Source organism: Equus quagga, chromosome 12 (assembly GCF_021613505.1).
Source record: "Equus quagga isolate Etosha38 chromosome 12, UCLA_HA_Equagga_1.0, whole genome shotgun sequence".
Classification (NCBI taxonomy): domain Eukaryota; kingdom Metazoa; phylum Chordata; class Mammalia; order Perissodactyla; family Equidae; genus Equus; species Equus quagga.
The window spans coordinates 87,472,007-87,484,158 of record NC_060278.1 but is presented as its reverse complement, the minus strand read 5'-3'; the positions used below and the strand labels follow the sequence as shown (position 1 = coordinate 87,484,158).

The 12,152-nt window shown below is 47.8% G+C and overlaps 1 protein-coding gene across 1 annotated transcript in view; it reads left to right on the top strand.

Moving 5' to 3' along the window:
• Positions 1 to 12,152, top strand: part of PIGU (phosphatidylinositol glycan anchor biosynthesis class U) — an 89,255-nt gene that overhangs the window by 67,886 nt on the left and 9,217 nt on the right. Inside the window, exons 10-11 of the mRNA XM_046679681.1 lie at positions 2,114 to 2,238; positions 8,492 to 8,634. Of these exons, the coding sequence (XP_046535637.1) occupies positions 2,114 to 2,238; positions 8,492 to 8,634 (268 nt within the window). The remainder of the gene's footprint in view (positions 1 to 2,113; positions 2,239 to 8,491; positions 8,635 to 12,152) is intronic.

Below are 12,152 nucleotides of genomic sequence, written 5' to 3'. Positions count from 1 at the left end.
GATTTCCCCAAAGTCAAACAGCTAGTAAGCAATGGAGGTGGAGATTCAGACCCAGGTTTGTCTGGCCCCAGAATCTATGCTTAGCCCTCTGCGCTATGCCACGCTTCTGATAGAGATAACTTGTAGTAGCCCCTGGAAATGGTTCTATTATCCTTGCTTCTGAGAAGGGAAAACAGGCCCTGACAGGTACAGATATGCCTGGATGGTCCAGGGAAGCTGGAAGAGAGTTTGATTTAGATTTCAATAGCTCGAGTTCTCTGCGCTAACCTGTCTGCCTTTCTCTGTGGCCAGTGAACCAGTGCACCTCGTTCCCATTCTGTAAAAGCTCGGAGCTGATGCTTTCTTCCGATGACACAGCCTTGGCCTGGCGTCTGACAGAAAATCATCTTTCCTTGGCCTGGCAGGCTCCAGAACCTTGGCAGCCTTGCCCAGCTGAGCTCTCCGGCTGTCTGTGGTCCACATTCCCAGCCCTCGTTCTGGTCAGGCCTAGCCACTGGGCTGAGAGAAGCAGGGAGCCCAGACTACCTTTCCTCACTCTGTATAGCTAGCTTTCCAGCAGTTTCCAGTGTCTGCATGTGAAAGGCCACAGATAGCTCCTGTGTAGACAATAGCACCACCATCATGTGACACCCCCTCCCTCCCCAGGCAAGGGCCTCAGAGTTGTGGGGACAGAGGATATGAAGATACCTGACCTCCCCCTCTGCTTCCCTCCTGTGCCTGGATATGAAGTTCCTCTAACTCTCCAGTGCCTGCACTCTTTGCTTCCAGTGCCAGCTTTGTGGGAACACGGCCCTTTGGGCCACCTCTCCCCAGGCAGTGTTGCAGGAGGTTCTGGGCTCCATGTTTTTTGGCACTTCGTTTTCACTGACCTTTTCATAGAAGTGTTGCAGCTGTTACCAGCTACCTGAAAAGCCCAAAGCAAATGACTTAGATTGTCTTTAGGAAGATGCTCAGTTAGTTAACTGGACCCTTCTTAGAGGCTACAGGACTGCGTGCCTTTGCCATGCTGCATTTCTGAGGCGTTTGCAGTGTAGTAGTGCTAGAGTGTTTGGGTGTGTACATATTTTTCTCACATCTCAGATTTACACCCATTGAGTCACCCTGACCTTTGACCTGCAAGACAATGCCGTTAACCTATGAAGAAAACCTTCATGAGTTGGGCATCCAGGTACTGTGCAGAAGTAGGTCACGTGCATGTTGTTTAGGTATAGCTGAGGAAGGTGTAGATCTGGCCTCTTCCTGTTGGCTTCCCTTTAGCACTTGGTCCGCTCTCGGAGGAGCGCTGGAGACTGAGCTCTGTCCCGCCTCCCTGATCAGAGCTGTGATCCTGCTAGGCACTCAGAACAGTATTGGCGGTGCTTAGGAGTTCTGGAGACAAACAACTCCATTGCTTACTAACTCACTTCTCTGAACCTCGTTGCCTCATCTGCAAAGTGCAGATGACAGTACTGCCTACCTCGCGGGGTAGTTGGGGTGTAGTGAGGATCTCATGCGATGATGCAAGAAGAGAGACTAACACAGAACCTAGCACAGAGTGAGGGTCAGGAAATGGTAGCCATTGTTACTAGTTTAAGGTAACAAGAATTCCAATTCCAGCCCTTAAGAGCTGAAAAGCTGCATGCAGCTCTCAGTTTTTCTGGAAAGGAGCTCATCATAGACCCCACTGACCCTATTGTCAGAGAAAAAAACATCAGCAAGGAGGCACTTCCAGTCCTGGGTCCAGTTGTCAGAGGGGCCTCTGGCAAGGGAGGCTGCCTCATTACTCTGACAAGCAGTCATTTAAGCCTAGTTGTAAAGAAGCTGACTTCATTTGTTTTCTTCCTCGGTGGCTCCTGGGGGCAGGCCTGGAGCTAGAGGAGGGGGTTGATGGGAAATGTCTCTGTGGGCTGTTTCTCTTGTGTTTGCTGGGCCCTCCTTACCACCTCTGGGCATCGCTGGGTCCCCATAGTTTTCTGCTTTGCTACTTGGCCTGGCCCCATGTCACATGGGCAGCAGAGCCTGAAGTCCCCTGGAGAGTATTTTTGGGTTTGAGGGATGGGGTCAGGAGTCTCTGGGGTGGGCCTGGTCCCTGACTGATCTTTCTCTGTCTGTCTGTCTGTCTGCCCTACAACAGGGAGCACCCTATCTTCTTCATGTTCATCCAGATTGCTATCATCTCTATCTTCAAGTCCTACCCGACGGTGGGGGATGTGGCCCTCTACATGGCCTTCTTCCCTGTGTGGAACCATCTCTACAGATGTAAGTACTCTTGCCTCTAACCCCCTGGTGGCAGATTTATGTCAGCCAGGCCCCTGGATGAAACAGCTAGGGAAAAAGGAATTTGTAGGCATTTGCTGGACACCTGTGGTGCTAGCAGCACCAGGAGAGAGGCAGTGACAGGAGGTACTATATCTGCCTCCTAGGTGCTATGGGCTAGTGATGATAATGAAAATAACTACCGTTTATTGAGCACTAACTGCGTACCTGGTCACTGTGGTGATAAGAACACTACATGCATTAGCTCATTGTATCTTCACACCAGCCTTTGAGGAAAGTATGCCATTTTACAGATGAGAAAACTGAGGTAGAGAAAGGTAGAGCCATGTGTTCAAGGTCACATGACTGGTCAGTGGAAGGGCTGGTATTGGAATCCAGATCTGTGAGCCTCTACCAGTGCTGTCCGATAAGACTCTGTAATGATGGAAATGTCCTATATCTGCACAGTCCAATAGAGTAGCCATTAGTGTGACTGAGAAGCTGAATTTTTGATTTAAATTAATTTAAATTTAGGAAGCCACACATGGCTAGAGGCTACTGTATTGGACAGTGCACTGCTGGACCTGGACTTTAACCCAGTTCCCAGTGCTGCACCCAAAGGTCCATAGAAGACAGGGGGGCAACACTATACCTCCTGCAGACCTGTCTGAAGACCCTTCACACTCTAACCATCCCCTCCTCAGAAGACGGCCTGGTGGTGATCGAGCTGTGCTTCCCAGGCCCCCAGTGTTTCCCTCGGTTGGGCTCTTCGCCTTATCTGTGGGTTCTTTGCAGTGTTTGTGAGCTCCCTTAGGGTAGGCTCATGACTCACTTGCCTTTGTGTCCCCAACAACCAGGATCAAACCTGACACACAGAACAACTCGGCAGATGTTTGTGGATGGGTTTTTTTAAACCTCCCTAATAAAGAGGCAATGTCAGTGGCCCAACACCACTTGATTCTGTCACTAAAATGGGAAGGGAGCTGTTGAACTTTCCTTGCCTATAGTGAGTGCACAGCAAGGTGTCAGGAAAGAACTCAGGGAGGGCAGGCTTCATAGGAATGAGTCTTTGTTGTTGTTTTGGGCTGTCTGGGTGTCAACCAGGAAGTGAAACTGACCAGCTGCCAGAAAGAAACCTACCTGTAGGAGTGGGCCTCTGAGTGAAGGTAAACACCTGAGTGGGCAGGCCAATCTTACAGGTGATGGCCTGGCAGGGCAGTGATGAATCCAGCCTGACTGGGAGGAGGAAGTGACATCCTCATTGCACAGACAAGAATCACCCAGTCCAGCAGGCTCAGAGTCAGCTTGGGGCCCCTTGGCAGAGTGACAGTGACAAGTCACGAGGCCACCAAACGTGAACATACCCCAGTTTGTGGCAGGGTGGGTCTTGGGAACATTGACCATCTTTCCTGCAAGGTAGAGTTGTTTTTTCTTAGCTGTCTATCCCACGTAGGGCATCTCTCTCCCTTGGCTAATATCCTTCATCCCATATTGCTGGACACAGTCTGGAGCCAGACTGACCTGAGTCTGAACCCTGGCTTTCCCATTATTAGCCACAGGTTTTTAGGCAAATCATTTAACCTTTCTGAGCCTCCTATTTTTTAATCTTTCAAATGGGGAGAATATCTTTCATGGGTGTTTTAAGTGTGAGAGAGAATAAATGTAAGTAGCGCTGCAGTTATTGTCAGTCAGAATTGTGCAGGGGGTCTCCTGCATGGTGTCACGATGAAAGCTTCAGGCTTGGTAGCCAGAGTTGTTCAGAGTCATTAGAATAAACATATTTTTCAAGACTTAAGCTATTAAGCTATTTTATGCCCTCTGGGGTGATGAGGCACAAGAAGTATGGTTGGGCTTTCAGAGGCCTGGATGACTTTAGAGGTGCTGTTGCGGCTGACTGGGCAAACTCAGCTCGTCTCGAGGTCCTGCACAGAGCGTCGGCTGCCACCCCGTGCTGCCCCGCTCCTGTGGCAGGGAATACTCATGCTCAGAGTGTTTGTTTGGGACATGACAACTGTGAGTCATTAATTCAGCCAGGAGCGTCTTCAGCCTAGTCCTGTAGACCTACGACTAGAGACTCTTTACAAGTATGTAAGTCTGGGTTGAATATATTCAGACTTTTCATGGGGTTAAGAATTCAGTTTAAACATTAGTTACTGGTGATAACATGCCTGCTCGCACATTCACCTTTTTGTTTTCCTATCCTGTTCAGTGGGGATGGGAAGAGGCACGTGGGCCCTTCCCTGAGTAAGGGCCCCAGACGCCGTGACTCTGTGGTGTTTGGGGCCAGGATGAGTCATACAGACACACAATTGCGGTGTTAGGGAACAGCCTGCTGGCAGAACCGGTGCCAACCTGAAGTGGTCCAGCTGAAAGAGCCAGTTACTAAAGGGCTGGATTTTGTGTGTTTTATTTTGCTTTTATTAACTGTTGTATAAAGATTAAAAAATTGATAAAAATATATATACATTTTAAAGAATAATAATACAATAAATTGCCATGTACCTAGCACCTAGTTTAAGAAAGGGAACATCGTCACAACCTTTGAAGTCCCTAAATCCCCTCTGTGTCCCTGCCCCTCTCGATGAGACTGAATTCTGCAACTGGAATTTTATTTCTGAATGCCTGAGGCTCAGAGAGGTAAGGTGACTTGCCTGAAGTTTCAGTTTGTCGTTAGTGGAGCCAGAGATTGGGTAAGCCACCCAGTGAACATAGTGGGGAATCTGATTCCATTTGGCCTAGCAAGTCTGGTGAAGGGTGAACCCTTTCGTCTCATTAGGCCCTGGTCATCTCTGACATCTCTGACACCTCCTGGTGCCTGGAACAAGCTGTCCTGTGCCCCAGCTCCCTAGCTCCATCTGTTCTGGCGTATAGCTTTAATCCTCTGGCCGGTCGGCCAGCAAGAGTGAGTAGCAGCTCTCAAGTCCTGCAAAGGTCACCACCGGCCAGAAGCCAACTGGACATTGGGGACTTTCCTCAGGCACATGGGAATGTATCTTTGCGTTCTTCGTGATTGCACCCTGGAGCTGCTGTGAGCCTCTCTCAGTCTCTGTGCACTTGCTCACCTTCTTATCACCTGGTCTGAAATCCAAAGTGGCTAGAGGCACGGAACAAAGACCAACCTAGGCTGTCAGGCGCAAGAGTTTTATTTTAGGAATAGTGTATATTCTTTTCAGCAAATAATTTCCAGGGGATCAGAAAGAACCACTGAGAAATGTAAATAGTGATGTTAGAGTGGAGGAATGGGAAATAGATTTGTTCTCTTTTCTTGAGGTTGTAACATTATTTAATAATAATAATTCTCAGTGCAAAATCCCTTTTGCAAGGACAAGGCTTCCCAGATCTGTCTCAGGCTGGCTTGAGTCAGAGTTTTAATCTCATCTTTGAAAACCTAGAATCGTGGAAATTTCAGATTGGAAAAGAGGACCTTGCAAGCCCTCCAGCCCAGTGTTTCCAAATTGTGGGCTTTCCTAGACCACTAGCATTTCAAAAAATTCTAGTGGCAGAATTGCCAAACTTTTTGTTTTGCTGAAGACATTGAAACAATCAACTACCAGCCATTTGTCCCCATTTTGTAAAAGAAAGGACTTTTTAACAACAACCAGCAACAAAAAGACACCTATCATTTCTCAATAGAGAATGAATCTTAGGGGCTGGCCCTGTGGTTGAGTGGTTAAGTTCGTGTACTCTGCTTCGGTGGCCCACGGTTTCACCGGTTCAAATCCCAGGTGCAGACTGCTCATTGTGTGGCGCTGAGGCAGCATGCCACACAGCACAACCAGAGGCACTCACAACTAGAATCTACAACTGTGTACTGGGGGGGGCTCTGGGGAGAAGAATTAAAAAAAAGAAGAAGATTGGCAACAGTTGTTAGCTCAGGTGCCAATCTTTAAAAAAAAAAGAACGAATCTTAAGTTGAAAACATTCAGCTTTAACAAGAACTCTGAAGACCAGTGGAATCTCTGTTGCAGACTGGTCTGGTCTTATTTGGCGAGGATCTACAGCTGTAACCCAGTGGGTTGTACCCTTGGCTGCCTAAAGGAATCACTGGGGAAGCTTTTAGAAACTCATGTAGCCACCTGGGCACCACCTCTAGAGACTCTGATTTCCTTAGTCTGGGTGGGGCTCCCCAAGTGATTTTATTTTACAACCAGAATTGAGAATAGTGTGTGTGATGCAGTCCTCATTCCAATGCATGAGCCCCCTGTATAGCATTTCAACCAAGTCGTCGTACAAATGAGACAAGTGGCCTTAAGGTCCGGGAGTTTCCCCATCGCTTAAATCTCTCAAAACTCTGATTTAGGAGAAGGGATTTCCTGAAGGTCAGGATCAGAGGGAGGAAGGGAACTTCTATTCATAAAGTGTCTGCTGGGACCCAGACCCAGTGCTAAATTTTTCTTAAAAAGGTATTCTTTTAATTAATGTATTTTAAATAGTATTTATTAGCTTATTTAAAAATACAATAAAGTTTAGGGGCTGGCCCCGTGGCCAAATGGTGGTTTTCACGCTCTGCTTCAGCGGCCCGGGGTTTCACCCGTTTGGATCCTGGGCGTGGACATGGCACCGCTCATCAAGCCATGCTGAGGGGGCATCCCACATGCCACAACTAGAGGGACCCACAACTAAAAATATACAACTATGTACCTGGGGGATTTGGGAAGAAAAAGGAAAAATTTTTTAAATCTTAAAAAAAAATACAATAAAGTGTAAAGAAAGAAATGAAAATAGCAGATAATCCTATTGTCAGATAGAAGCTGTTGAATTAAAAGGGGGAAAAAATAGCACCATGTGGTAGGCGGAATAATGCCTCTCCTCGCCATCCCAAAGATGGTCACATCATAATGCCCAGAACCTGTGAAGTATCACCTTACATGGCAAAATGACCTTCAGGTGGGGAGATTATCCTGGGTTATCCAGTGGGCCCAGTGTAATCGCAGAGGCCCTTAGAAGTGGAAGAGGTGGGGACAGGTGGTTATGGGAAGTCTCGGTACCTTCCGCTGAATTTTTCTGTGAACCTAAAACTGCTCGAAAAACTAGAGTCTACTTTAAAAAAGAAAGTGGAAGAGGGAGGTGAAAGAGGAGGTCAGAGTGAGAAGGACCTAATTGACATTGCTGGTTGAAGATGGAAGGGGGTCATGAGTCAAGAATGCAGGCAGCCTCTACATGCTGCAAAGGTGAGCAAACGGATTCTCCCGCAGGGCCTCCCCAGGGATGCAGCCCTGCAAGTACCTTGATTTTAGCATGTGAGACCCATTTTGGACTTCTGACCTCCAGAACTGTAAGATAATAAATTATATTGTTTAAGCCACTAAGTTTGTGGTAACTTGTTACAGCAGCAGTTGAAAACACACATCTGTAATACATCTGTGTGAGGTTTTTCATACATCTTGTTTAATTCATGTAACACTCCTATGAAATAGGCATTGTAGCCCTATTTTAGAGATGGGGAAGCTGAGACTCAGAGAACCTTGCTGGCACAGTAGAGATTTTAACCAGGGTCTCTCTGAGGCCACGTCTGTGCCCCACCATGTGCTGCCTTCCCCTCAGCTGCACTCCGGCTGCCTGCCCGTGGGCCACCCTGTGTAGCAGGTCCTCCCTGGGGCCTCAGGGAGAGCTTTCTCCCCGGTGGGATTCCATATTCCCTGTGTGAGTGGGGAGTGATATTAGAGAAGGAGGGTGTCAAAAAGATTTTTAAATCATCTAAGGAAGAGTGAGGGACATTTGAAGAGCAAGGCAGGGGACCTCAGACATGAATTAAGGAGAATGGAAAACTTGTTCCTCAGACCTGGGGCTGTGGCACTGCAGAGACTCACTGGGGGGCCCTAATGTGCGTGAGTTCATGCTGCCATTCCCATCCATGATCTGAGGTGGCCAAACAGCACCCTGCTTGGGGAAAGGGGAGGAGTTACTCTTGGACACTCCGAGGTTAGAGGGTAGAGGGCAGTGTCTTGCTAAAATGCCCCCATTGCAGTGCCCAGAGGCATTCACAGCATTGCCATCTTTGGCCAGCCAAGGCCACAGTGGGAGATACAGAGTCCAAATCTAGGACCTCCCACTAGCTTTGGGCATGGGGAGCCATTGCCAAGGGTCTCAGGTTTGCCCCTTGGCACCCTGGTGCATCTGAGTATGGGGGTAGGGGCTCTGCCTTTGAGCTACACCAGGCTCTCCCTGGGCCTCTCCGTCATGTGGGGCCATCACAGCAAGAAAGGGTCTCAAAGAGAATCAGCATTGGGCTAACTATGACCATCTGCTTTTGCAGTTCTGCGAAACATCTTTGTCCTTGCCTGCGTCATTATCGTCTGCTCCCTGCTCTTCCCTGTCCTGTGGCACCTCTGGATTTATGCAGGAAGTGCCAACTCCAATTTCTTTTATGCCATCACACTGACCTTCAACGTTGGGCAGGTAAGAGTCAAGGACAGCATGGAGACAGGGATTCTTTGCGTAGCCTCAGACTTTCGACTTAGGCCCTGGGTTCTGCAAAATAGGAGTTCGAACATGACTAAAGGGACAATTCCTCCACTCAAGTAGCTCTCAGTCAGGTAGAGAAGTAAGAGCAGCGGGGAAAACTGAATTTGGCTAACAGTTTATTGGGCACCGTACTGAGCCATCACCTCACTGAATTCTCACAGCAAGCTTGTGAGACAGTGTTAGCCATGTTTTACAAATGGGAACCGAGGCTCACAGAGGTTGTCTCTTGCCCAAGGTCATTGGAGGAACCAAGAACCAAATTCAGGGAAGGCTCAGTTTCTGAGGCCACCCTCTTTCTGGAACAGTGTCTGGGCTGTGTGGCACCTAGAGTGAGTGCACCCTGTGGCGGCGGGGAGGGCAGCAAGGGGAGGAGACACTGCCAACTGCACTGCAGGAGCAAAGGCAGGGAGATGAGAAATAGTTTGGTCTAGCCTTTGGGTAAGTCTGGAGTGCAAATTAGACAGCTGGGAGTAGTGGAGAGAAGGCTGGCATGTGGGGAGGGGGTCACAGAATGAGAACTACCTGCAAGGAGCTCCAACCTTCCTCTGACCCCGGGAGAGCCTCTCCCTTGGTACCATAGAGCACTGGTTCTCAGCATCAGAATCACTAGGGGGAGGGTGTTAAAAATCCAGATTCCCTGTTAATATGTTTTAAATCCTGTAGTTAATGTTGTGACTGTTAAAATTACATGACTTGGTTTAAAAAAAAAAAAAGTAGATTCCCTGATTCCTCTCCCAGAGATTCTGTTGCAGATGGTCTAGCAGGCTTCTCTGAAGTTCCCTCGTCCCCTCTGCTACGTTCTCTCAGGGCAGCTCTGTCCTCATTGTCGAGGTCTTATGAGAATCACTTGTCCTGTTTACCATTTCAATTGCTGTTGGCACAGCCTGGCATTTCCTGTGCGTAATGGACTGTATGGGAAGCAAGGCTAGCTGGAAAGAGTAGTGATGCCAGCCATAATCCCCAGGGAGAGTCTTGCCTCCAGGGTTAGCTGCTGGGAAAGAAGAAGCGAGATAGGGCTTTTTCAGTGAATGATGGGTCTGGTATTTCCTGCATGGACATTTCTGGACAATTAATGTCCAGTCCAGCTATTTATCTTGGTTTGTGAATAGCAGGAAGAGAGATGCAGGGCCCTGTAACCTGGGTGGGACCAAGCTAGAGGGTCTATTCCCTGACCACACAGGGGTTATTGATGGTGGATGCTCAGCACCTCCTACCTGTGTTCCATGCAAACAGAAACCTGCAGGATTAAACTTAGTATCTTGAAGGAGTCCAAAAGATTGTTCTCTATTGCTGAAATCCCCTTTTCCCTTGAAAGTGGTGACTGGCATGTGAAGGCATTGGGCTTGCCCTTGGCCTCTGAGGAGGTTGGCGAGCCCCAGTGAAATAGTCCACAGCCTGTTGTCAGGCCATGAGTGTCAAGTGTGGGTCAGGAGTACAATTGCAGTGATTATGAAGCATTCATGGAACTGGCCAGATAGCAGGTTTTTTATATGGCTGGCTTTATGATCTCTGTAAACAGCATGGGAGATGTTTGCAAATGGTCAGGTGCCATCTAAGGCAGGAGAAACTGAATTGTTTGGAAAAGGAGAATGGGGCTGGGAGTGGGAACCAAAGACCGAGAAGACGGAGTGTGTTAGTGGCTGAGCTATAGAGAAAAAGTAGCCTAACTGTTGGCATTGTCTTTTACTTTTTTTCTGAATCTCTTTTTAAAATGTATTTTTAGTCATACAAGTAACACATGAATTCATTATTGCTAGGAAAAAGAAGTCAAACAAAATAGAAGCATAAGGAATGAAAATCAAAGCTCCACTTAGGCCCCCATCCCTTCCCACCTAGTACAGATGTGGTCGTTGGGATCAGTTTGGTGTGTGTCTTTGCAGACTTCCTCTGTGCATTTACAGACAGCTCTAAATACATATGCACTCATAAATAGCTTTTTTATTTATATAAAGAAATGACAGGGCCAGCCCTCGTGGCCTAGTGGTTAACTTTGGCATATTCCACTTCAGCAGCCAGGGTTCAGTGTGGATCTACACCATTCTGTTAGTGGCCATGCTGTGCTGGCGGCCCATATACTAAAAAATAGAGGAAAATCAGCATGGATCTTAGCTCAGGGCGAATCTTCCCTCAACAACAACAACAACAAAAATAGTCCTTATAAAAAACGAGTGCCAGCCTGATGGCATAGTGGTTAAGTTCACACACTCTGCTTGGCGGCCCAGGGTTTGCAGGTTCAGATCCTGAGTATGGACCTACATACCACTCATCAAGCCATGCTGTGGCAGTGTCCCACATACAAAAATAGAGGAAGATTAGCACTGATGCTAGCTCAATGACAATCTTCCTCAAGCAAAAAGAGGAAGATTGGCAACAGATGTTAGCTCAGGGCCAATCTTCCTCACCAAAAAAAAAAAAGAAGAAGAAGACATCCTACTCTGCTGTTTTTCACTTAGTGATCTCATCTTGAGACCATTTGTTTAATAGCTCTGATGTCCCATCGTAGGATGTGTTGTAATTTATTTGACTAGCCAAGCCCCTATTGATGGACGTTAAGGTTGCTTCTGGTTGTTTTGCTGTTATAAATGGAAGAGCCTTGTGTGTCCCTCCATATGCTCTTGTATACACATGCCAGTATTTTCTTAGGATACATTTCAGGTGGTGGGATTTTCTGCTTGTACATTTTGGCAGATATTGCCAAGTTGCCCTTCCGACAGGTCATACCAACCTCCAGGCCTCCAAGCAGTGGTCCAAGTGCCCATAAGCTGGCAGCTTGTTCAGGCATCCAGCACGCCTGTGTCATTGGCCTCCTCGGGTCTGGACTCTGTGGCTCTGAGCCAGAGACAACTCTGTCAGGTCAAATGCTTCCTGGGACTGCTGGCTTTGGGCTTTGTGACTGTCACTGCCAGATCACTAAAGGGGTGTGTCAGATGGGGGCATTTACTCACCAGGCAGTCACTCAAGTCATATCACTATGCTGGAGCATTGACTGAAGCAGAAGAGTGCCCCCCCTCATGAGGGTTATACTGCCCCTGCCCTCACACCTGTTGGGAGCCAGAGTGCAAATATGAGACATTTAGAATTTCAGGAAGTTAAATGTCACCTCCTCAAAGAAGTCTTCCATGAGATTCCCCTGCCTCACTGTCCCTTTCTTAGCCCTCTATTTGTTTCCTTCATAGCACTTACCCAGTTCGTAACTTTAGATTGTTTACTTACTTCTCTCTTTACTTCTCCCACTAGCCTGTGTGCTTCATGAAGGTAGAGATCTGCCTGTCCTACCTGCTGTAGGGTCCCTAACTACCAGATCTGTGCTTGGCACAGAGCAGTTGTTTAGCAAATATTTGTTGAATGAATGAATGGACCAAAGATGGCCAGGGAGAACGTCATGTGACTAACGGCCAGATGTGCAGAGAGTAACCGCTGGAGGAATCTAGAGGGAATGAGGTCACCTTGCC